This window comes from Pteropus alecto, unplaced genomic scaffold (genome assembly GCF_000325575.1).
Source record: "Pteropus alecto unplaced genomic scaffold, ASM32557v1 scaffold98, whole genome shotgun sequence".
In the NCBI taxonomy this organism is placed as follows: Eukaryota; Metazoa; Chordata; class Mammalia; order Chiroptera; family Pteropodidae; genus Pteropus; species Pteropus alecto.
The window spans coordinates 3,262,880-3,288,988 of NW_006443570.1; the positions used below are offsets into that span (position 1 = coordinate 3,262,880).

Here is a 26,109-nt window from a genome sequence, read left to right on the forward strand (position 1 = left end):
CCCCCTCTGGCCTGCCTCAGATGAGGGGGGCCAATGGAGGCCCCCAGCTACTGACATCTGGGGCTGCTCACCCAAGCGGGTAGCCGAGGTCCGGGCTGCTGCCCTCTCCACCTCTTGCCCCTCTAGGGGGACACGCCCTAGGTCCTGCTTGTCACCCCCTCCCATAGCTTGCCTCCCCTCAGCCTGGGAGCGGGGAGGTGTATGAGCAGGGCCTTTGAGCCTTGTGGGGAGCCATCTACTTCTCTGGGCTCCCATCCTTGCCTCCCCCTCCCCAGGAAGGGCAAGGGGACAATTCAGGTCAGGGGGTGGAGGTTCCCAGAGGGGCATGGTGCCAAGCATGGCACTGTGATTACAGGATTATGAGAATACATCCAGGGCAGAAGCCAACATGGCCGCTCTCAGGGCCTCCTGGGCTTGGCCCTTGGCCCTCTCTTGAGGAGCAGTGACCTCAGGGCCAAGCAAGGCGGCATCTGGCTGAGACCCATGAGATCAGGGAACTGGGTACTGGGCAGAGAGGAACGCCCTGAGCTCTGGGCCAGGGCCGGAAAGGGGGACACAGACAGACAGCATGCATATGTGTGCATGGAGTGCGTGGGGTAAACAGGTACACATGTGAGTGCAGGGTATGCTGCATGCAATGTCTGTGGTACCTGCTGTGTGTGACAGGCCCAATGCTGAGTTCTAGGTGTGCTGAAGTGCCTACGGCGGCAGGGGCGTTCGGACTGCGCATCATGAGTGCGTAAGGTTTGGTTACTGTGATACTGGTGAGCGCTTACACCTGTGTTAGGCTGAAGCACGCTGTGTAGGCAGACATACTGTGACAACAGCGAGCATTTGTGATGTCGGTGAGCGTTCACATGGTGGTGGTGAGAAGTCTGAGTGTGTGTGTTGTGGTACACTGTGCAGGTGTTGTTTTGTGGGGAATGGAGACGCTGAGGAGTGTTGTGCTGTTATGATTGTGGTGCGCTGTGACGTTTAAGGGGGTTTGCATGGTAGCGAGTGCCTGTATGCAGCACTGAGGGTTTGTGTGTGGTGGCACATGCCTGGTGCAGTGTTGGGTGCACTGTGTCTATCACGTACTGCAGTGTATGGTGAGCTAGATGAAGGGGTGCTGCAGGGTTTTGTTGGGTGGCTGTGTATCTGGGATGTTCTGCTTGTATATTGAGTGGTGTGAGGTGTGTTGTGTGCACAGGAGCACATGACAGTGGAGTGCGGTGGGGTATGCTGTGTGTGCGTGGACACAGCTACGGGAGACACACTCACTCTGGGCCAGGCAGGGATGGGGTGCAGAAAACAGGTGTCCCACAAGATCTGACAAGAACACGCCAGTCTGGCAGGGCCCGCTGGGCCACCCTCCTTCCAGATACCCTGGCAGGAATCCTGCCTGCCAAAGCTGGAGCCTCCCTCTCCCCCAATACAGAGCAGTCCTGAATGAAGCAACAACCAGCCCCAGCCCAGGGATGGGCCTGGCATCCTTGATGGGGCAATGCTGGGTTGGCACTGGCCCCTCCACTCTCTTTTCTGCCTCCCAGAGGGGCCAACACAGGAAGGAGGCCCAAGGAGAAAAGCTGTACTCTGGCCCCCAGGCCCCAGGGGTCCTCCACCTCAAACAGCAGGGCAGGACTCACCAGCTGGAGGATGTCCTCATCCTTGGGCATGATGGAGAGCTCCAGAGTATCATCGCTACAGAGACAGGGCAGGGGGTCAGGCCCGGCTGAGGCAACAGGGTCTGAGAGAATAGGGATCCTGGTCGCCAGGGCACCCTCAGGGCCAAGGGGGTGGGGTGTGCAGGAACTCTGTGAGTGGGCAGGAGCTATTATGGGAGAAGAGAGGCAGGGGGCGCTCACCTATTCTGGATCAGAGCTATGACCTGGGAATAGGTCTTCCCAATGACGCTCTCTCCATTCACCTTCACCAGCCGGTCTCCTGGGGACAAGGGTCAGGGCCACATGTGAGCAGGCCAGGGGGTATCGATGGCCCCACCTGAGAACACTCGTACCTGGGATGGATGACGGTGGGGGAGGGGGAGACAGGAGCCTCCCCAACACTCAGATCCAAGAATCCCAGAGGATAGGGAAAAGGAACTCAGAAGGGTGCTACGAGCCTGGTAACTGGGACAGCTCACCTGTGCGAAGCCCCGCCCTATGGGCAGGGCCCTCATCCTTCACATTCTTGACAAAGATGGTATCCATAGGCTCCAGGCGGTGCCGGGGGGAGGGTCCTGGTGAGCATCAGCCAGGTTAGCTGGGGGGGGCTGCTGAAGGTCACACCCATGCACAGCTACACACACAGAGGACACACGCTCAGAGAATGATCACACTCACAGACACAAACACAGAGCCACACGTCCACAGGAACACACGCATGTACAGAATCAGACAAAGAGGCCAGACTCCTGGGAGAATGAAAACCTACGTGGACGAAAACCTACGTGGACACAGAGTTGCTCTTTACGCCTCCTGTGTCCCAGGACTGTGCTAGAAAGTAGACCAAAAAGGACAAGAAGACCTGGTTCTTCCCCTTCTTAGCTCACTGTCTAGCACAGAGAGATAGATGCACACATACACAAGTCACAAGACAAAGGAAAGTGTGCCATAAAAGAGACCACATCAAGCCCTGAAGATACACACAGCAGGGAGAGACACCCCCATACACAGGGAATATCTATAGCCACAGCCCCCAGGGAGCTGCAGAAAGGCCCTGAAGTTCACAGATACCCGACACTCATACCTCCAACATTACATTAAACCCCGGCAATATTCCTCTGCTATTGTCCCTATGAGAGAAATGGGCCTATTCTAGGTCAGCTGGCTCCTCCACCACCACGGGCCTCTGTGACGGGGACTCAGAAAGACAGTGTCCTGATTCCTGATAGCTTCCCAGCAGAAGCCCAAGTGGCAGAGAAGGAAGGCTGCCTGTTCAAGGAGCTCTGCCTTGAATACCCCGGGGAGCCTGGGTGTCAGCAAGGGGCCCTTTGGGATAGCAAAGGTGACAGCCAAGGGAGCTAGGCTCATATCTGAAAAGATAAAGAATTCAGGTCTCACCTTAGGCCCAACAGAACCCCAGTGTCTCTATTCCCAAGGACAGCCCTTGATCAGCTGCACCCCACCTCTCAGGCCCTGCAGCCCCTGCTTGTGCCTCAATCTAGGCTGGGAATAAGTAATTCCAGGAGAGGGGCCAGGTCTTAGAAACCCATCTCCTCCCCAGAATGCAGCAGTTCTAACCTTTCTGGCACCAAGGACCAGTGCTCCTGTAAGAATCTAATGCCTGATGATCTGAGGTGGAGCTGAGGCGGTGATGCTAGCGCTGGGGAGCGGCTACAAATACAGATGAAGCTTCCTTAGCTCCCTCGCCTGCTGCTCACCCCCTGCTGTGTGGCCTGGTTCCTAACAGGCCAGTAACAAGCCACAGACCAGTACCGGCCAGCAGCCCAGGGGTTGGGGACTTCTGGTGAAATGGACAGGCCCAGAGGGAGACAAATGTGAGAAAAGAAAGGCAGGATAGAGAGAAAGTGAGCAGATGTGCAGAGTGGCCACACAGAGAAGAGAAAAGACAGGAACAAGCAGTTGAGGGTTGGGGGCACAGCAAACCAGGCTGACTTGGGGGAGAGGGAGAGAAACAGAAGCTGGAGGATGAGCCCCGGCCCTTGGGACCCACCACTTGCCAATCCTTACCTCTTCCTCGACCTCCATTTTCTTCCTCCTGCAGAAGACAGAGAGGTGGGTGTGGGCCCCCTCAGTCCAGTGCTCAGCGGCACAGGGGGAGGCCCAGCTCCAGCTGGGTGGGCCCCTTCAAGTTCCTCCACCCAACAGCCTCCCCTTTTATCTTCTTTCAACTAGCCCAGCACCCAGAGGGGGCAAGAAGGATGTCCACGGGGACATGAAGTCCCAGGCATTGTTCCCCATGACATGAGCTTTCTCTCATGCCTGCTGACCCCGCCATGTCAGTATCTCAGTCATCTGAAAGCCCCCAATTCAATAGGGGACTCCTGACGCCTTCCCTTGGGGAACTCAAACCAAACACACTAACACAGAGAGATGACCCAGACAGACACAGATAAGCAGACATGACAAGTACAAACAGTGGCTATCGGTCTCAGAGAATGGAAGGGGAAGGCCTGATTAGAGTCCCTTTGGGGGAGGAGATTTTAAAGCCTGGAGGAAGGCATTCTGGGTGAGAGGAGTGGAGTATGCAGGCACTTGGTGCCGGAAATAAACAAGCGTATGTAGGACTGGATCGGCTGAGCTGAAAGAGAAAAAAAGTCAACACCAGCAAAGCCACAGAAGTCAGACTAAAGCATTCGAGTCTGAAAGAGAGAAAGAGGGAGCTAGTGAAGGTTCTTGAGTGGGAGAGCGGATGTGAAAATAGCAGTTCGAGAAGAGGATTCTGGCATCTAGGTGCAGGGTTTAAAAAATGGAGTCAAGAAGACTCATGAGGGAGGTCTCTGAGATCATCCTGGTGAGTGAAGGGGAAGGGCACTGGATCTGGGGAGAGAATAGAAATGAAAGAAAAGAGAAGTAAAGAGACACGACGAGCCAGCAGAAGGTGGCATTTTAGAGCAGGAGCAAACCTTCGTTGTCATCTTGTCTAACCCTCTCCACAAGTCATCCATTTTACAGATGACAGGGCGTGACTTGTCCAGGGCCACTCAGAGACTCGATAGCAGAGGCAGGGCTCAAACCCAGGACTCTTTGACATGCCAGCCAGGACAGGAAGGCCACTGAGCACTGCTGGAGAGTCCCTCTGCCACTACCTTCCTGTGTGGGGTGTGTGCCTGCTGATATGAGCTGACAGCACAGCGAGCGGGTGGCAGAGGCAGACAGACGCATTAAGACGGCTGAGTTCCCTGCAGGCTCCCTGTCCTGGGCAGGTTCTAGAAAGGGGTTAGAGCCTGTCCCTGACTTACTCTGCCCTGGGGTCTTCCAACACCCCATGTGAACCCGGTCTCTCGGAGACAGGTCTACCACCCAGCCTAGATCACTCGGGCTGCTCTTGTCCCCATCACCTCTCAGCAGGGATCCCTGAGAGAAGTTAGAAGGGCCAGGACGGAGGGGCATTCTGGGGAGGGAAGGAAGGAAAGACTGGAGGTTCCAACAAACTAGGGGGCTGGTGTCCTTGGGCAGCAAGGGGTCGGGCAGTGCCTTTCCTAAACACCATCCGCCCCCGCTTACACTCAGAAGCATAGCTGCAGCCAGTGAAAGTAGTTTATACAGGCCCCTCCAGATTCAGACATGGCTAGGAGAATTGCACAGCCATGTACATATGATGTGTATTTACAGACACCAATATGCACACGTGTGTGTACATGACCAGCATAGCGTGCATGCTCATGTGCCCACAAAGAACCATGCAAGCACACAGACACAGGCAGTGAAATTCAATGCCTCGGTTCTTTGGAAGTAGGACCAAGCTTCCCAAGGGAAAGTCCCCCAACAGCTGTGCAGGCTGGTCCCAGCCTTGGGGGAAGGGGAGAAACAGGTTCATTGACTCTAAAATAAATCTGTCTCCTCCGCTGCTGAGAGAGAGGTGGGGAAGGGAGCAGGGCCCTCCTGGAGAGCCACGGTTCCTGCCTAGGGGCCTCTCATGTCTTCCTGCACACCTGCTTCACTGTCAGGGACCCCTCCCCTCAGCCCACACTGTGTGGTGGGCTGAGCACCCCTGATTCCTGGACTCAGAGAACTTGACATTTATATGAGGGCTGAAGGACCCTGAGGGTGGAGTTAGAGAAATGCCCTTGGGTTACAGCAGGAGCCAGGGAACCCAGAGACCTACAGTGAGTTAGGAGTCGTACCAGGGCTAGAACCCAGCGAGGGCTCTTTCCAGCACACAGAGCTGAGTCTGAGAGGGGGCAACAAACCCAGTTCAGAAGCGGCCAGTGGACAAGGGGTCCCAGGACTCCATCTCTCCAAGCAGGTTGTTCACCTTCCGGAGACCAAGAGTCTGGGGTGTAGGGTGTAGGTGAGCATCCCAGCTCTCTCGCCTCTAGATTCCCTGTCCTGAAACAGCCACCCTGCCTCTTCTCTTGAGAAGACGAAAATGACTCAGCCAGGGCAGCACCCACCTCTCTGGGACCCTCTTCCCCAGGCCACAGAAGGAGAAGAAGGACCTTGTAGGGAGGGGACAGAGCAAAGCAATATCACCTTCCCCACCAAGGCTCCCACAGGATGGGCCAGGGCAGCGGGCTCTGGGCGTACCTTCAGGCTGCAGTGCACGGCGGACTCAGGCGGGTACACGATGAAGTGCCGCAGGGTGAAGCCAAAGCCATCCTGGAGACTTTTGTGAAGCAGCAGTGTCCTCGGCCCCTGCCAGGGGAGGGGGCGCCCAGGAGAGCACTCATCTCTCGGGCCCAGTGGCAGCTGTGGGAACACAGGGAGACAGGGGTGAGTGGCCCACTTTCTGGGTCTGCACACTGCCTCCTGCAGCCCAGAGGACATGAAGGGGACTGAAAGGGTTCCACAGACCTTGGGGTTCCAAGCACTCTCCTTTGCCCCTGACTTCCTCAGCCCTTCAGTCCTCTCTCACCATCATCAGCCCAACAGCTTTTTCCTTCTTTCTTTACCTTTCCTCCACGAAGCCTTTGCCACCGGGGAAAGAACTCACTGTCACGAGTCAGGTGTTGGTTCAGTTCAATTCAGCAAATGTTCACTGAGCACCTACTATGTGCCAGGCACTGGACACAGAACTGTTTTGCCTGGGAGATGCCTGCTGCTATCTGAGCTCATTCCTGCCGTTGCACAATCTTACACATGCACACAAATAGACACACACACATGCAGACACACCCACAGGCACTCATGCACACAGAGCATATGCTCAGACAAGCACACTCATGTGCAAAGTGCACACAGACACACAGGTGAGTACACACATGCACTCTTATGTAGACACACAGACATGTGCACACACAGTCACACATAATCAGCCTCAAGTGCTCGGCACATGCCACATACAGACACACACATGCACAGACAACCTGGCCCAGACACGCCTCCTTCAGGAGCAGCAGTGGGAATGGGGGGCGACTAAGAGCCATAAGGGAGTGAACTAGACATCAGCAACTGAAGGGACTTCCTGAGGCTCGGGAGCCCAGCCCAGAGGCCTGGCTGGTTCACCGGAACTGAGTGGGGAACCAAGCGGGTGATGGGGGGGCACTTCACTGCCCTCTGGCTGACCCACTGGAACACTTGAGATTCCCCAAGATGACATGGCAAAGGGCGTCTGAAGACAAGGGTTTGTGGACATGCAGGTCTGTGGGGCAAGAGAGAGAAGAGGACGAACAATGCCTGAGGGAGGGCTCCCCTCTGGGATTCTGCTCAGATGCAGAGTGGGAAAGGGGTAAAAGTGGGGTGTCAGAGATGAGAGATGCGTGCACGGGGAGGCAGAGGGCAGACGAGAAGATGGGCGTCCGCGGCAGGCCACCTAGTGAAAAGTCAGGTGGCCTCCCTCGGGGGCTCTTCAGTGCCCCACCTCAAGACAGCCTGACTTGACCCCTCTGAGAAGCTCCTCCATCCCCACCCTCAACAGTCCTCAACCCCTTCGCTCCTCCTTGGTACAGGGTAGAAAGGTGGAGCTTGGTGCAGAGGGAAGAAGCCCCCAGTTCTGGGGTGAGGAGCTCCCACTGAATATTAAGTCTCCCTTTCTTCCCTGCTTAATAGCCAGAGAAAGCTCAAATTTGCCACGCAAATGTACTGATACTAAGAAGTTTCTTCATGTATCTATCCACTCTCCTGTTCACACATCTGGTTGAAGGGAGCCGGCCCTGTGCCCAGTGCTACGCTAGAAATTTCTGCATAAGGTGGGAAGATTAAAGAAAAATATGACAGAGGCAATAGGCTTACTTCATACAGCCCCAGGGACACAGGCAGGTGAGAGATACCGGGATGCTGAGTGATATCTCAGGATGCGGAGATGCCAGGGTGACCATTCTAACATATACATCCGAAAAACTACGTAGATAAGGTCGTGAGTTCCCTGTTCTTGCAAGGGTCGAAGCAAAAGCTAGACGACCCCCAGTCCCGGTCCTAGCTAGGATTCCGGCATTGGGTCGAAGGTCCAGTGATGGCCCTTCAGCTCCTTCCACCTATGGTGATAGCCTGGACTCTCCCACTTCGACCCATAGTCCTGTGGGGGTCTGAGGAGTCCAGAGGAGAAAATTCTCTGGGAATTCTATTGAGGACTGAAATCCCCTGGATTTCCTATCTCCGCTGCCCTGGCAAGGAACTGATCAGGGAGAGAAGAGGGCCTCAGGGGACCCTCCACTGCCCCCTCCTTCCAGAAGCCTCTGCTCCTCTCCAGTGTGGGCGGCCTCCCCTGCACACCCTCCACCCAGGCTCAGAGCTGGGGCTGTATGCAGGGCCCATTGTTTTGCTGGTGTCCTGGATTAAGGTTTAAGCCACCAGCTGCCCCAGTGACGAGAAGTGGCTGAGACAGGTCCCCGCACGCCCCCCACCCCTCCCCCAGCACACATCCTGCCTGGAGCCGCCAGCTGACTAGCGGTGCCGCCCCCTGGGAGGCCTGCCTATAACCCAGGGCAATGGGCTTGCCTTCTTCTTTCAGGGCCTCTCCTCACCCCGGCACCCCTGGTGCCCCCACCCTTATCTCAGCCTCTCCCTTCCCTCTTTTCTTTCCCTCCAGTCTTCCTTCCCCCATCCCTTCCAACTGGCTCCTGAGAATGTCAGTGTGGTAATCCTCCTGCCACAGCTACCACACTCCTGCCTGGAGACACGGCAGTCCCTATGAACAGCCCGCTCTAGCAGCCATCCTGTGGGAAGTCCTTCTTTAGGTTTAACTTCAATCCTTCATGCTATTATTCCTGCACATTTCCTCTCCTCCCCTCCGACCTGGGACAACACTGGGTCTTGTTCTCATCTTGAAGAGGAGGAAGGTGAGAGACACAGAAACAGAGAAGGAGCCAGCAATGAGAACTAGAAAGGTGATTAGATTGGGAAGAGGTACAGCTCATACACATCCTCCCAACTCTGCTCTCTGAGGCAGGCACAGAGACAAGGGGATGGAGAGGGAGAGGCTCAGGGGGCACAGGGACATCACTGATTAACGCTTTCCTGCCCCAGATCTATTTCCAAAGGCTCTCACCCTCCTGTCAGGAAAGAGACATCCAGAAATATCAGCTAATTCTGGGAGAAGGGCAGACGGTCCCGGGGCCACAAATTAGACAGAACTGGACACCAGGAACTAGAACCCAGGAGTCCTGCTCCTCCCACCCACCCCTCACAGGAGCATAAAGAGGTCATTGCAGGGAGCACAGCGTTCATGCTGGGCATCGTGCCCACTATGACTCACACCCTACCAGCCTGTTCGATCCTGGACATCAGAAACACTGTCCCCACCCCACCCCCCACTCCCACCCTGTCAGTCCTCACCCTGAGATCACTCTCTACCTGCTGGGGCCCATTCTGCCACCTCAGCCTACTTTGCTCACTAGAAAACCCTTGTGTGCCCCTGTGCTCAGGTCCCCTACCGGGGGGAGGACAGGGTGGTGCCCACCACTCCATTTAGTGTCACCCCCACCTGCCTATGGCTCAAGGTCCCTGCCAGCCCCAACTCCCCAGGATCCTTGATGCCCCAGCATTTCTTCAAACAACACTGGTCCCTTCCACCGTTCCACTGCCTGTAACCCAGGAGGCTTGAGCCCACTAGAGGCCACCACCTAGAATGGGGTTCCAGCGCCCCGGGAAGAGCTCTCAGCCACAATCCCGCCATCCTCACCGGAATCTCTCCAGCTCCTCACTCACTCGCCACTCTGGGGCATTGGGCTCAGAATGCAGGACGCACACAGCTCGAAGATCGCAGAGAGTTGGTGGCCTGGTCCGCCCCCCACAACCTCCCCACAAGGCCTGCCCAGGCCCCTGCCCCTGCCCCAACATTTAGGTTTTAGAGGAATGTGAACATTCAGTCCTTAATAGTAATCAAAATGATTAGTTAACTATTTGCTTAACTATTAGTCTCAATAATTAAACTTTTCCAAAACAAAACAAAACATCATAATTCCAGTTTTGTGTTTCAATTACATATAGGGTTGTTGCTGGTGATTAAAACATATTCTGGGAGATAAAAATGCTAATTATTAAAAGCGAAGCATACACCATGTCAGAATGTCCGAAGAATAGGCATCTCTAAGTCAATAAAACTCACAGATATGTGTTATATCACTTGACCAGTGAGGAAGAACTAAGCAAGCAATTTATCTTCTGTACAGACAAAAACTAAAATATATATTTTTATAAATACGTATTCATTAAGTATACTGTGTTTTGCTTCATTCTACATATTTTGCATAAAGTATATTCTTGTCAAAGTTAAAACTTGGATTAATGTCTGATGTGTGAAGTTATCCAATTCATATTCAGTCATTTCACAGCTTTGTAGTTCTAATCAAATAACAATGGTCTTATCTAGGCTAAGAAAATGGCTATCTAGGCTAAGAAAATGTTTGATCAGTGTATTACTTTGGACTTTATCGCCCCATCCCACGCACTCATACACACCCACACACACCCACACACCCACCCCCCCCACACACACATACACACACACGCGGCGCCCCCGCAGAGTCGCACAATGCACACCCTGTACAGGCACACACGTACACACACTTCTCACCCTCCGACTCCGCACAAAAACTCACTGTACCTGGCCCGCACACCTACTCCTTCCAGTACACTAGGCACCTAGCTTCCTGTGCCCAGAAAAACACACATCTACATGTGTACATGTGACCTTCACATAGATGCACACACATAAACACACACCCTACCTATCCAGTACAGACCTGCACCACACACATCCATACAACCCACGCCTTCTCAGCCACACACACACACATACACACACACACACTTGCTCATTCACTCTCCCTTTGTCCACATACCCCACAAAAACACATATGGACACACTATTCCCCTCACATACACATTGTATGTGGACACCCTTCTGTATGCACACACACTCTGGACACCCTCCTACAGGTATATGACCCACAGGGACACATTTGCAAGCATACCTACTATGGGCCTAAAAGCATACCAGACCCCCACCACCACCACATACCCACCCATACACTCCACACATAGTCCACAGAGACATCCACAAACTCCACGAAGGCAGATAGATGACTTACACACACCACTCAGCACTCCCACTTATATACACACCACACACACACACACACACACACACTGCCCAGCATTCTTGTTCATAATATCCCACACCAAATAAGGCTGCAGGTGGATTCCTCACCACCACCGTGACTAACTCCCTCTTCCACAGGACCCCAGACCGTTCGCTCTGTCCAGAGGGGCTACCACCACAATGACAATGGGCTCCAAGCTGCCCCCCACCCCTGCGCACATGTGAGTCAGACAGGAAGCCCATGTTGATGGCAGACCCTGCCCTCCTCCCCTTCCTGGCTGTCTCTCTTCCTAGGCCTCTTCCCGGGTGGGGCTGGCAGAGGCCTTGGCTAGTAGGTGTGTAATTGCCACCACCATTTCTATCCCACTTGACTATTCAGCGTACTTCTCACCATAGCCCCTCACTGTGGCCTGGGGCCACTGCTATGATCCAATTTTCAGAGAAGGAAACTGAAGCCCAAGAGCACCCAGCCTGTTATGGCAGCGCTGGGACTCCAAACCCAGAGCCCCTCACTCCAACTGTGGATCTTATTCCCGAATTCTCGCCCGCATCCAGGGAAGGGAGGCTGGGGTGGGATGGGTGGAGGCAGCTCCAGCCCAACCCCATTCCCAAATCTTGGAGTCTGGGAAGAAAGAGTCCTGGTGCTTGGGGGCAGCTACTAGAAGGGAGAACAGAGTAGAACTGTTCCCTCATTCCATCACCCGTTGTCCTCAGGAAGGACAGCCCCGATGGTAGATCTAGTGGGAAGCAGGGGAGCAACAAGGCGCACAGAGAGGAGAGGGGGCCTGGAAGCGGAGGGAGAAGAAATAGAGGACCATGGAAGTGGGCAAGAGTGAGGAAGGGAGAAGGAAGGGAGGAGGAAGGGTGAGGGTGAGGCATGTGGGGGGTCAGGGAGCGTTTTTTGTTCTCCTATTTCCTGTTTGCCTCTTGCTAGGCCTCCTGTGCAGGAGCTGGACCCCCACCCCCACCCTGGCGGAAGCCGGAAGGGAAGAGCAAGGCTGCCACTAGAGCTGAGTCAGGAGGGCTTAGGGGCAGAGCTGGAAAGGACCGCAGTCAGGGGAGCAGAACGCATGGCAGCACCCTCTGCTGCCCCTCAATCGCTAGAAAACCAAGGATACTGAGTCAGGCCCCCTCTTGCCCTTGTCTTCCCTGAGCCTCCCGGTCATGCCTGCCAGTGGCCAGGTGATCATAGACCAGCTGGAAACCCCACTAAGGTGTCCTCAGCCACATTAGACTCTTCGGCCCCAAGCAGAGGGCAAGGGCCATGGAGATGTCCTCGCTCAGAGTCTGGCCTTTTCTCTCAGCAAGCAGCCAATAAGTCCTTCCAGCTACCTAACTTCCTCTCCTCTTGCTGCAAGTCCAGTCCTTGGCTCTAAGGAAATGGAGTAACCCTCCCCTCTCACGTCCCAGGGAACCTCTCATGACCAACAGGTACTGCTGCATGTCTGGATTAACCCCTGGAACACCGGGTTCTGTGTCCAGGGCTGCAAAGACCTGGGAAATGATGAGCCATAGATGATGTCCATTTCCTGCCCTTAACCTGGCAGGAGGAGCAAAGCCCCACAAAGGAGGTAACAGCCTGGTCCAAAACAAACCCGCACTACCCCCTCCACCCCAGCTGCCTCTATAGGGAGGTTACAAGGGGGATGTACACAGTAGGGCCTCCAAGGTCTTACATAGTTTGAATAAATGATCCTCCAGGCCTGGGGAGCCTCTCAACCCCCTCCCTCATTTCCTCTGGGAAAGGAATGTGGGGTGGGCCCCAGAGGGTGGTGGGGGAGGGGGCCAGGACTGGGAAATACCAGGCGTAGCTGAGATTCTATTCCAAGCCTTCCTGCCGAGTGTGAGTCCTCCTTCCCTACTCCCTCCCCAGCTTCCCCCCCCCAAATCAGGAATTACCCCGCTGAGTAGTCCTTCTCATCATCCTCTAGTTTGACCAGCTTGCAAAATCCATTCAACCTTATCTTCCTGAGGGTCCTTGGGACAGACCTTGGGGGCTGCACCCCCAAGGAGAGGGCATCCAGTCTTCCTCTCTGCAAGTGAGATAATCATCCTTTACTGCTTAAAAGTACTTTCCCTTTATCGCATTTGACCCTTACTCTACAAACTGGATGTCCAGAGATTGTTTTTATAATCATTTTTCGGATGCGGAAACTGAGGCTCAAAGGGGACAAGTGACTGGTTCAAAGCCTCACTTATACTAAGCTGGGACCCAGGGTTCTAAAGCCCAAGTCGGATTTCTTTCCATTTCTCTCTCGTTTATCATTTGAAAACCATGTCTTAAGTGCCTGCTGTGCGCCAGGTGCTGTGCCAGGGGCTGGGACACTTGGGAGAATAAGACAAGGGCAGATAATGCCCTCAGGTGTTTAGAGTTTTACTAACATCTCAGCTCCTGAAACCTTTAGGGGTCTCCAAGTTCAGATTCAAGCCTGAGCCAGCTGCCTTCACCCAGACCAAGAGAAACCCCCACATATCAACGAAGCCCCTGTGTCAGGAGTTGGGGCCTCTCTCTCTGGGAGGGGACAGTTTGTTTGAAGTGGGATCAGGAGCCTCCCAGGTTAACCCTTGAACAAGTGGGTGGCCTGGGCTGGACGAGCAGAATACTGCAGTGGTCAGCCTGACAGTCAGGAACTGGGGAAGAGAAGGGTGTCCTGGGGCCAAAGGGTTGGGGGATGTGAGAAAGAGGGAAACTGATACTTTGGAAGGCGAGTTCAGAAAGTGAGAGACAGGGGCTTGGTATCAATTTGCCTGCTTTTCCTTCCTCTAGCTTGTTTAGCGCCTTCCCCCAGAATGCTGGCCCCAAACCACGAGACGAACAATGCCTCGCACCCCAAGAGAATGAGCTAGCACTTACGAAGCTTCAATTGGTCCCATATTTACACTCATTGCATACTACCAAACACAGACCCACGACCTCACACCCAGACAGCGCAATTCTACCACCAGTCCCATCCATCCCAGGCATGCAGGCAATGCGATACCCAAGGCATCTCGTCTGCCCACGCCTGGGCCTCTGACCCCTGCCCTAGTCTCCTCGCTCAAGGGCAGCCGCCCCCTCGATCCTCCTCCACCCTTTTGCCCCATTCAGATGCCTGGTTCTCAGCACCACTTGTGTACAATCCTGACATGCCCCAACAAGCCAAGCCGATGAGCCGGCCCAGCAAGCCTGAATCTCCCTAACACCCTCAAGGTGCAGACAACCCCTTGTCACCATCACCGTCACCATCATGGGGAGCTTGGGGACCTCGCACTTGGTATGGTTCTGAGGGGTAGTTCAAAGGGTCTCTCCAGACCCATGCTCTCCCACAAGCTTGCCCTGAGTTGGAGTGGTTGTGACATTTCCCTCCCAACTTCAAATTGGCCCAGAGCCAAGAAAGGCTGGGGGAAGGGAGGGTGAGAGAAAAGAGAGGAGGAAGAACTTGAGATGCCAGAAATCTCACTGTCATCTCAAGGAAGGACCAACTGCGATCCCAAACAGCACAGAACCCCCTGCTTTATCGTGGCTCACAGATGAGCACGTGGGCTCTGGAGTCCAGAACTCTGGGTCTAAGTCCCGTCTCTACCACTTTCTGGCTGTGAGACTTTGCCTCAGTTACTTAATCTCTTTGAGCCTCAGTTCTTCGCCGATAAAATGGGAAGGACACTAATTCTCACTTCATAGATTGTTGCATGAATTAAATAAATTAAAGAAAGTCCTCAGCACAGGCCCTGGGCACATAGTAGGGGTTCAATAAATGCAAATGGTTTTTTTTGTTTTTTGTTTTCTTTTCCTTTAAAGAATGTTTTTATTGAGATATAATTAACATACAACATTATATTAGTTTCAAGTATACGACATAATAATTCAAAATGTGTATACATCGTGAAGCGATCACCACAATAAGTCTGGTTAACATTTAGCATCATCTATGGTTAAAGAAATTTTTTTCTTGTGATGAGAACTTTTAAGATCTGCTTTTCTGGCAATTTCAAATATGCAATACGGTCTTAACTATAGTTGTCATGTTGTACGTTATATCCCTATGACCTGCTTATTTTAGAACTAGAAGTGTGTATCTTTTGACTCCCTTTACCCATTTGGCCACCTTCCCAACCCCCGCACACCAAAACTCTGCAACCCCCCACCGCCACCTCCGGCAACTCCCAATCTATTCTGTTTGAGCTCGGTAGGGTGTTTTTGTTTTTTGGGTTTTTTTAAGATTCCACATGTGAGGTCACACCTTATATATCTTATTTTGCTCAGCACAATGCCCTCAAGGTCAATGCAAGCCATTTTGATTGTCTTTTGAATATTCATACTCACACACCCGGCCACACTCACATTGAGACATGCAGGCAACTTGGCCACATGTACACACAGACACGGTGACACATGCAGACACTTATGGAGGTCTACACCGAGCCAGGTGAACCCACTCACATGAGCATCACCACCACATCCCCCTGCCAGTCCCCTACAGGCTGCTACACACCCCAATTTCCCCCAAATAGGAAGGAATCATCAGGAGCCCCCCTTCCATAGCAGAACTTGGGCAGGCCCAGAGCTTTGTCTTGTAGGCCCTTTGTGAATGGAGAAGGGGTGGACAACGTGAGACCCCAGGATGCGGCCTGCTCCCAGCAGGAAAGGAACTTGGCAAAGGTGCCAGGCTGGCAAGACCTCTCACAGCAGCAGAGCCAGTTCCCACCTCAGGAACAGCAGAGGGAGGGGAAACTAAAGATGAGCATCTTTCCTCATGGTGGAAAATGAGCACTTGCAGAAAAGAGTGAGTCTGGAGCCAGCCACAAAGTAAACAGCAGGGCCATTGCCTAGGCAACTGCAGGCCAGCGTGGGACAAGGCCCACCACAAGCCCTCTCCGCCCCCTGATGAGTCCACTCAGCAGTCCCCTGATGTCTCAATGCATGCCCTCCACGTACTCATTCTGATCTCTAGGCCTGTCCAGGGACTTCCCAAAGGAAATGGCCTATGCCTCATCTTTAGACTGGGAGCTCCCTGAGAACAGGGTTTGAGGGGTTTGTGGGTTTTTTTTCCCATATCCATCTAGGGTCTCCCAAGGTTAATGGCCTGTGTCTTTCCCCTCAGATGGGAGATTGTTCAAGGGCACGGCCTGAGTTTCCCCCATTAGACTGAGAGCTTCCTAAGGACAACAGCTACTAAATTTCAGAAACAGACTTGTGCTACTTGAGTGTTTTGTACGTACCCAGTAGGCTCTCAACAATTATTTGTCAACGGCGAGGGTGTGGAGAAATCAGAACCCTCCTGCACTGCTGATGGGAACACAAAATGATGCTTTTGTGTAAAACGGTATGGCAGTTCTTCAAAAAATTAAACAGAAGTAACCTATGATCCAGCAATTCCACTTCTGGCTATGTACCCAAAAGAGGTGAAAGCAGGGACTTGAACAAATACATCATGCCCATGTTCACAGCAGCATTATTCACAGCAGCATTATTCACAATAGTCAAAATGTGGAAACAACCCATAAGTTCATCAACAGATGAATGAATAAACAAAATGTAGTATAAACATACAATAGAATTTAATGCAGTCTTTAAAAAAGGGAAATTCTAACACCTGCTACAACATGGATGAACATTGAAGACGTGATGCTAAGTGAAATAAGCCAGACACAAAAGGACAAATATTGTATGATTCTACTTATATGAGTTACTAAGATTCATAGAGACAGAAAATAGAATGGTGGCTGCCAGGGGCTGCAGGGAAAGGAGAATGTAAGTTATTGTTTAATGGGTATAGAGTTTCAGTTTGGGAAGATGAGAAAGTTCTGGAGATGGATGGTGGTGATGGTTGCATAACAATGTGGATGTACTTAATACCACTGAAATGTACACTTAAAAATGGTCATTTGCATGTTATGTATATTTTACTCCAATAAAAAAAAATGGCAAGGTCAGAATTCAAATGGAAAAAAATTGTTGTTGAAAGAAGATGAAACAAATGAACAGGTCTCCCATTGGGGCCCAGGAGCAGGCCTTGCCCACAGAGGTTGCCCTGGACAGCTGGGCACCTCCTGCCTGGAGGATCTTTCCCTCCCATCCCTCCCTACTGTGCCTTCTCAGACCCCTTATTGTCATCTTGGGGCCCTAGGAGTCCCCACACAGGGGGAGCTCTCAGGCTGCCAGGGGCATTGACAAGGACCTGCCATCTATCGGAGGAATGATGGAGGCATAAACTCTTGGGATGCCAAAGGACCCTGGAGAGTTTTCCTAGCAAAAACCAGGCTAAGTGTGAGGTTCTCGCCTCCTGAGAGCAGACTCTGCTCAGCACACACATCTATTTCAAGCCTACACATGCTTACAAACTACCTGTAACAAATGCACACACAAAGGTGTGCACACAGAGGCAAGCTCTCTGGAATGATGGAGGCATAAACTCTTGGGATGCCATAGGACCCTGGAGAGTTTTCCTAGCAAAAACCAGGCTAAGTGTGAGGTTCTCGCCTCCTGAGAGCGGACTCTGCTCAGCACACACATCTATTTCAAGCCTACACATGCTTACAAACTACCTGTAACAAATGCACACACAAAGGTGTGCACACAGAGGCAAGCTCTTGTTCTCCCATGATCTCTCATACATAGCTCCAAGAAAAACATGCCTACGCACTGAAGGATACGGTCTTGTCAGAGACGCAGGCAGGTCCCATGTGCAGCAGAGCCCCCTGCTGGCCCAGGTCTGGCACACTTATCACCCTCACAGGCCGGTGAGCAGATTGCCCTCATTCCCTCCACCCCGCCTCCCTCCATTGCAATCTTCAGGCCTCTCAGCCCCAACTACACCCCAGGATCACCCCTCCCCATCTCCTACGGAGGAGCAGGGTCCCCAGCAGAAAGAGTGGCTGTGGAACCTTAGGAAGGGTCTCCCTTTGGTCAATGAGTATGAGAAAGGCCAGAGCCTCCTAGATCGTGTTAAAGGCAGTGTTTCTGGAGGCAGGAGACTGCCTACAATGACTCTTCTCCAAAATCATCACATCCATTTTCTGACTTCACACTGGAAAGCTCATTTCAGAGGAGACTGAGAGAGAATTCTGGGAGTGGCTTTTTCTTTGGTCCCACACACACCTCTCCAGAAGTTCTTCCTGTTGTCTGACCACCTGGGCAGAGACGACAGGTGCACTCACTGGCTTCTTTCAAAGGAGAGCTCAGTCCTAGTGAAGCTGAGACCACATCCCTTCCCAGGGCAGGTCTCAGCAGATTCTGAAAGTCTCCCCCAGGGTACATGGGGCTCCCTGTGGGGAGAGGCTCTTAGCTCCACCCCTGAAACCACCCACCCCCTCATCCAGGCCCTGCCTGACCTGCCCAGGTCATCCCTTTACACCCAGCCCAAGAGCAGAACCTCTCCCTAATCCAGCTGGTGATGCCCCAGAGGCAGCTGGAAGAATGGATGATGGTGGCTCTGCAGGGACAAACAACCTCCCCTGGCTTCTGTCCATGAGGGAGTTGCGATGGTTTCTGGGCTGGGCTCTGTAGTTAGAACAAGACAGTCGGCATTGCCTTCGGCCCCAGATCCTACCTTTCATCAGTTTGCCTAGCCTTGTATTAATATTTGTTGAGCCCTTACTATATGCCAGGCATGCTACACATGCATTGCCTCATTTAAGAGCAGAGCAGCCTCTTGGGATAAGTGTGACACACACATACACGCCCACACACTCCACCTTGGTCCCTTGCCACAGTCACCTCTCTCCCCGGCACGGTCTGGTGCTAAGTAGGGAATGTTGGGCTAACCCATAGGATGCCAGTGAGAAAGATCACAGTCCCAGCATCGAGAAGGCTGACATGGAGAAAGGGTCATGCTTGCCATTGCTACTGGCCTTAGCCATTTTCTGGTTATGCGACCTCAAGGTCACACAGGTTTTTTATTTCTTCAGCTACAAAATGAAGCTAGGGATAGTAACCTGACAAAGTTGCTGAGAAAACATTCTGGGAGCCATTAATGGGAGGTGTTATGGCCCCAGTCCTATATCTCACCCATTAGAGAGTAGATTCTGTTTCCAAAATGTCTCCTGAGTCTGCCCACTTCACCATGTCCACTGCTCTGTTCTAAGACACCATTACTCTTCTGGCCCCTGACAGTCCAGACTAATTATTTTAATACTATGACCATCAGACTCTGTGGGACATGCCTTCAGGCTCCATACCCACCACACCTCCTTCCTCTGTGCTCTGGCTAACCTGGCCTCCTTCCAGTTCCTTTGAGGACCAGGTACTCATCCAGCCCCAAGTCCTTTGCACATGCTGTTTCTAGAATGCTGTTCTCCCTTCCCCAGCTCCCTCTCTGCCTCACCAACCAACACCCTAATTAACTCCTATCCACCCCGTAGTTCTCAGCAAAAAAGTCACTTCCCCAGAGCTATACCTCCGTTGGGTCCTAGACTAGGTCAGGTCCCTCTCACAGCAATCTTGAGTTGGTGTCTATATATTTATGAGATTATTTTGACCAACATCTCCCCTACCCCTGGGACTGTGAGTTCTGGAAGGCTGACACCATCTGCTTTGCTGGCTGTCATATCCCCAGCTCCAGGCACAGCACCTGGCAAAGGGTGGGCGCTGGGCACACTGTTTCTGAATGTGAAGGAGTGAACGAACCTCTCCTGACAGCCCTTGGTAGCTGGACCCATTCCCAGGGAGGGATTTACCTGGGGCAGGGGCTGCTTCAGATCTTTGTCTATTGGTTTGCCCCCCACCCCTTCTCAGTGGGAACCAGATTCAGAAAGCGGAGATGCTGGAATAAGGGAGTAAGGGGGAGGGAGGGGGAGAGAGAAGCTGCTTAATCCTTTTTTCAGCATCCTCTGTCCCCTCACTCCATCTGGCCAAGCCCTTGTCCCTTCAGGGCTGGCCCATCACATCCACAGTTCCCTCTCCCTAGAGTATAACACTTGTCTCTCCCCTTCCCCCGTTTTCCCCTAACTGATCCCTTATCCTCCAGGTCTCAGCTTGGCTGTTTCTGAAAAGCTTCGCAGACTGCAAGCTAAGGAACTTGCCAGAGTCCCACAGCTAGAGGCCGCTCCGATTCAAGCCCAGGCTCTCCTTACTACCAGTTTCTCTCTCGAGGCCTGGCTCAAAGGCACGACCCTTCACTCAGCCTAGGTTTCCTCTTGCGGGATCGGCCATCTCTAGATTTCAGGAAGATTAGTTGAGAGGGCGAAGGTTGGGGGAGGCAGACAGAGGAGGGAATAAGGGGAGAGGAGAGAAAGGAGAGGAGGGCGGAGGGTCGGCTGCTTCGGGACAGCCAGACATGAGAAACGCCAAGTATGCGAACTACACCAGCCCCTGAGCTATGAATAGTGCGGCAGGCTCGCAGCCCAGGTCTGCCCTTCCCCCGCTCGGCCCCCCACCCCAACCCTCCCACGCCAGCAGTGCGCCAGGGGCCTGAAACCGGGAGGGAGCTGAGGAGGTACGCTTCGGGGCGGACGCTGAGTGGCAGGAGAGAAGGGGTGTGGTCATGCAAATAGAGAGCAGTGAGCGTATCTGATTGGTGGGTCTCTGCCGGTCTGGGAACTTGAACCCAATGGGCACTCAACAGGAGTTAGCAAGGGCTCAACCCTCAGCACCGCGCAGGGCCTATGCCTATGCCGCTTCCCAGCCGGCTGTGGTTCCCAAACCTGGAGGTCTTTTGGGTCACCCCGTGGCTCAAAGTCCATTGATGCTGTGCACTGGAGGCCTCGCACCCTCTTCTGTCAAGGCCCCGTAAGGTTCTGCCGCCTTTAGACACAGTCCTTGCCCACCCCAGCTCCAGGACAGCCTGGCCTCCTTGGAGCTCACGCGTCTGACAGACAGCTGGGTGACTAGGTTGACTGGGTGTCACCGAGGGCCTGGCACCTAGGAGATGCTCAACAAAGTTCAGTAGTCCACAGGGATTTTTAAATTAATAAAATTAATTAAATTTATAAAGAGAAAGCCATGCAACAAATAAAGAGGTCGCAGAAAGCATAGTGTTTTCAAGTTCCGAAAAAGGATTCAGGGGGATCTGGGTTTGAATTTCAACTTGGTCCCACTTCCTAGGTGTGTGTCCCTGAACCAGTTACTAACTATTCTGAGCTTCTATTTCTGCATTTATAAAATAGAAATAACCTATTCCTCATGGTTTGCTATACAGATTAAAGAGATAGTGTGTGTAGAGTGCTCAGCCCTGAAATGCTCAATAAATGTTAGCTATAACCAATACTCTTATTTTCATTATAACTATTATTACGTGTTCCTCACAATGCAGTGCCAAGTGCGATGGGAATGTTTAGTTCATTAGTCAACAATATTCAGTCAACATGGCCTGGAGTCTAGAAGCTGGAGATAGGACAGTGAAGAAGACAGCATCCCTACTCTCATGGGGCTTAAGGTCTAGTGTCCAGAGGAGGAAGTCCCCATATATTCGAGGACATTTGTGTGTGTGTGGTGGGGGGTGCTTTACAGAGAAGGATATTTGAACTGGGCATTGAAGGATGAATAGAAGTTTGAGAAAAAGAGAAGGCAAGGAAATCTATATCAGACAAGAGAAAGAGATGGCATGGCAAGTTTCTGGAAAGAGGAAGAGGGTAACGCATCCTGTTCCTATCCTGTCCTCTCCGTCTCCAACTCCACTTTCAGCCCCCATCATTTGATCTGCTGCTTTCATTGCCTGACACCCTTCCATACGTCCACAGTATCTAGGGAGCAAGTCATGCTGGGTCTTTCTGTTTGGAATGCCCTTCTCTACCAGCCCTCTTTTGTCCCAGCAGACCTCTTTCAAGCCTTGGCAAGCCTCACTCCCTCAGTGAAGCCTTGTCCCCTTCAGAGTTGAAGTATCTTTAGTGAAGGCAGGGGTTCAGCCCATGTCTATTGGCAGAGCCCTGGGGTACTCTATACCAATCAAGGGCAAACCCAGATTCCAGGCAGGCACAGGGAGAACCCTATGCACAGCAGAGTCACGGAGAAGCGGAACATAATCGTCGGCATCCTCCCCCCCTCTTTCATTATGCTGACCCCTACTTGGATTTCAAAGCCCAGCTTGGGGCAAGGGAAAGTGTACATTTTCTCAGGGTAGGAGGGTGTCCTCCTAGGCTCTTCCCTGTCAGGGAAGGTGGCAGTGACACAGGAAAGGATTAGGATTCAGGAAGCCCCAGATTTAAACTTGGATGCTGGGCGACCTTTGGTAGAGTTATTTACCCTCTCAGGGTCTCGGTTCTTGTATCAGTAAATATACAACCACTCCACGATGGCCCTTGAAAATTCATCAAAAAAATGTTTCACTAAAGAATCTTTAATTTAATGATTCTTTAGGTTTGGAAACAGGAGATGAAAGAAAGAAGATTAATCATAACGCCATATAGTGATTCTACCCAGCAACACTGTTTCCATCTTTAAAACTACCTTTGAACCTACCAGTGAAGACACTCATTTGTGTCTGCTATGGGTCTGTCTCCCCAGTTATGCCAGACCATATTTATGTTAATTTTTTGGCAGGGGGTGGCAAGGGGTGTTCTAGACTGACAGACAGTATAAATGCAAATCTCAGAACCCATGGTGATAAAATCTTAGTGGAGCTGTTGGGTAATAGGAAAAGCAGACAATAAACCCCTTGAAGGCAGGGCTGTGTTTTTATTCATTCTGGCCTCACAACCCACAGAGAGAGCCTAGAACATAGGAAGTGAGAGGACACACGGGAATGATCACCAAATGAATGAAGTCCACTTTGCATTAAGATTTGGCTGCTGCCTCATTTTCCCAGGCATGGACCTACAGTTTCTGGAGTCAGGTTCTTCTCCTGCCCTAGGCTAAAATTAGGGAGAGGGCAGGACAACACTCTGTTCAAGCCAGGCCTGGGAATGTCTTCAGTGCCCCCCGGGGCCACACCCAGTCTCTCAGATAACACTTTCCGTAGCACTGTGGGACCTAAGCATCTGGAAGCCACTGGAAGAGAAAAGGTCCCAGTGGGGAAGAGGCGGGTGGTACCTGTTTCTCTGTCCCATCAGCAGTCCAGCCGTGTTGCATGGTGCCCATTTCCTGACTCACACCCTTCCCTCTTGCAGACATCCTACCCTCTTCCTGGGCTCTGGGCCCAAACTCAGCTGCCCCCTCACCCTCACTAGGTGCTGTAGGGCAAAAGGTGGGTGGCACAGTGCCAAGGCTTCATTAGAGCTAATGAAGGGCTCAGCTCTGCAGATGCCAGTGCAAGATACAAGAAAGTACCAGAATGGTCCGAGGTCCCCATCACAACCTTGGGCTCTCAGCTCTCTCTTCCCCTTCTCTTGCGAGGAACCAGGGGCCACACCGTCAGAAGAAGAAAGGTAGATTTAGAAGAATCTTCCAAGTACAGAGCGTGCCATGATGCCACTGGAGAAATCAGGGTGTGGGGAATGAACTAGAAAACAGCATTGGGGGGTAGGGTTCACATCTGGGCTGCTGGAAGCTCCCCTGTCCACTGCTTGGTCAACAGAAAAAAAAAAGAACCAACAGAAACCCATCCCTCCCCTCCCTCCTTTCATGGAATCCCAGTGGGTCAGCAGAAGAGACTGGGGGCACTTCTCCACTACCCTCAGACTATAACTCAGCAACCTGGACCCCTTCTAACCTGGCTTCCATCCTCCCTCTTCCTCCCACTTTGCCTGTCCCTTCTCCTCTGCCTCTGTCTCCTTGGTCTTGTGCTTTCCCTAGGCCTGTTTCTCCTTGAGTTAAATGGAGATGCAGGAGGAGAGGAGTGGCCTCTAAAAGCCCTCCAGCTGAAACTTATGAAGATGTTCCCTCTCTCGGGGGCTTCTCCCTTCCTTCCCCCTCTCTCTTTTGGAGAACTATACAGAGTTTCCTCTACATTGAGAACGAGGGAAGCTCTGTGGTGGAAGGTGAGGAGGTCTCCCCTTCAGCCTCCCCTTTTAGCCTCTCAGGGGCTCTCAGGAGCAGGAAAAGCTCTGATGGCCCAGATCTCCACCCATTCCCCCAACCGAGAGCTCTATGTCCTGTATCCACACTTGATTCTCTCCAAGGAGCTCTCACACTCTGAGAAAATTAAAGAGAAAAAAGCTAGGGATTTAGGAGCCCAGAGTCACACAGAATCAAGCTGGGGCTGATAAAACAGCCAGGCACAGGGCCAAAATGAGCTCTGCCCTTCCCTATACTGACCCTCCACTTGGAGGCCAAGACCCTGGGGCGTTGTCCTCCCACATGGCTCCCACATGTGCCCCCAGCCTGGCCACATTCCTCCAGCCCCCACACCTCCTGCCAGCCTGGCCGCCCAAAGCTCGCATCCTTGGCTTGCAGGTCTCAGTCACCCTATGCCCCGCCCCACGCAGTCTCTCCACCCAGAGATTCGGGCTGAGCTTTGAAAGGGTCACTTCAAAGAGGATCTGCCTTTGAGGGCCCAGCCAGACCCAGGGTTGGCTCCTTGGCCAGATTCTCTGTGGCTGGGGACAAAGGCTCCACTGTTCCTCCGACCCCCGGACGCCCCCAAATGCACTGAGCATAAGAAGTCTTTCTTTCCCCAGTTCCACTTCTTACAGGCCCCTGCTTTTTGTCACTGAAGTAGCCCCAGCCCCTCCTCCTGGAGAAGCTGGGAGTGGGGGGACAGGGAGCTACCAGTTCCCCTATCACCACCACCACCATACACTCAACCCCTTGGGCAGCTGGGACATGGAGGCAGCCCTGGAACTGACTTCAGGACCAGTGTGGCCCAGGGGCCTTACTGCCCTTCAACCACTAAGCCCTTCCAGAACCTGCAATGGCCTCTCACTTTCTCGCACCCATGAGAACCATATCCATCCTCCCAGGCCTCCTCCAGGCAGCCTCTCTGGACTCCCTGACCTCAGAGGAGCCTCAGAGCACAGCCCAAATCGCAGCAGCCAACCTTTCACTCCCCTCCCCAATCCTTGATAGCGGGAACCAGGTCCCACCTGCTCCTCTAATTTCCTACCACATGGCGCTGATCCCAAAGCAGAGCCCTTAAGGATTTTTGTGTGAACCCTTCACCCAATGCCTGAATTCTCTTGAGTCCAGCCTGAGTTTGCCTGGCTCCACTGATTGGGACCCTCATTACCTCTAGGAGCAGCTCATTTCCTCTTTAGATTACCCCAACCATAAAGCGTTCCCTTTATTGAGCCCAGAGTGTGTTGTTCTCATTTCCATCCATTGATTATTGTTTGTTTAATAATAGTCACTACTAATAGTTGAAATGACCGAATGTCAGCCGCTTTACCTATATTACCTCATTTAATCCAATTTAATCCAAATTAATTTTGAGGGATTATTTCAGGGATAAGAAAACTGAGGCTAAAAACAATTAAGTAACTTGGCCGTGGTCACACAGTAAACAAGGGCTAAGGCTGAAATTTAAACCTCAGCAGGCTGAAGTCAGGGCCCAGACACCCAGCCTAACTCCCAATGTGCTGAGGGGCCATGCCAGACCCAGGCCCCTCAGTTCCCAGGGTCACCTGTCTGTATTAGAAGGCGGACCACATCCCCACACTGAATCTTCTTTTTTCCTAGCCAGTTCCCCACCAGCCTTTGTCAGTAGATAAAGTATGACCCGGGGATAGTGACTGACTGATGTTAATTCAAACCAGCAAATGGGTAGCAGAGAGAGTCAGAGGGAAGAGGTCACCTACCCACGGGCACACAGGTTTGAGGAGGCTGGAGGAGATGACTCTGGGCCTAAGGTTTAAGACTGGAGGTGGCTGGAAATCCAATACCTAAACCAGACACTCCATGCACCCTCCAACTTGAAAGTTGCAGAATCTTCCACCAAGGTGATGCACAGGGTCCAACACCTCAGGGCCAGAGAGATAAAAAAGAAACAGGCCTCTTTAACCCCATATGTAGTCTTTTCTCACATGTGCATTGCTCAGCACTGTCCCCTTGAAACTCTGGAGGAAAAAGGGAGACTCTAAGTGAGGGCAAACGAGAAGCCAGAGGACTGCAGGCCCCCAGTGGCCCGTTAAGCCATAGAGGGCAGTTGAGACAGGGTGTGGATGAGCTTTCCT

General features: G+C 52.5%; 1 protein-coding gene across 1 annotated transcript in view; it reads right to left on the reverse strand.

Moving 5' to 3' along the window:
• Positions 1-26,109, reverse strand: part of ARHGAP23 (Rho GTPase activating protein 23) — a 65,472-nt gene that overhangs the window by 35,305 nt on the left and 4,058 nt on the right. Inside the window, exons 2-6 of the mRNA XM_015599107.2 lie at positions 6,195-6,356; positions 3,675-3,702; positions 2,126-2,221; positions 1,848-1,926; positions 1,629-1,683 (exon numbers count right to left, since the gene is read on the reverse strand). Coding sequence (XP_015454593.1) covers positions 1,629-1,683; positions 1,848-1,926; positions 2,126-2,221; positions 3,675-3,702; positions 6,195-6,356 — 420 coding nt within the window. The remainder of the gene's footprint in view (positions 1-1,628; positions 1,684-1,847; positions 1,927-2,125; positions 2,222-3,674; positions 3,703-6,194; positions 6,357-26,109) is intronic.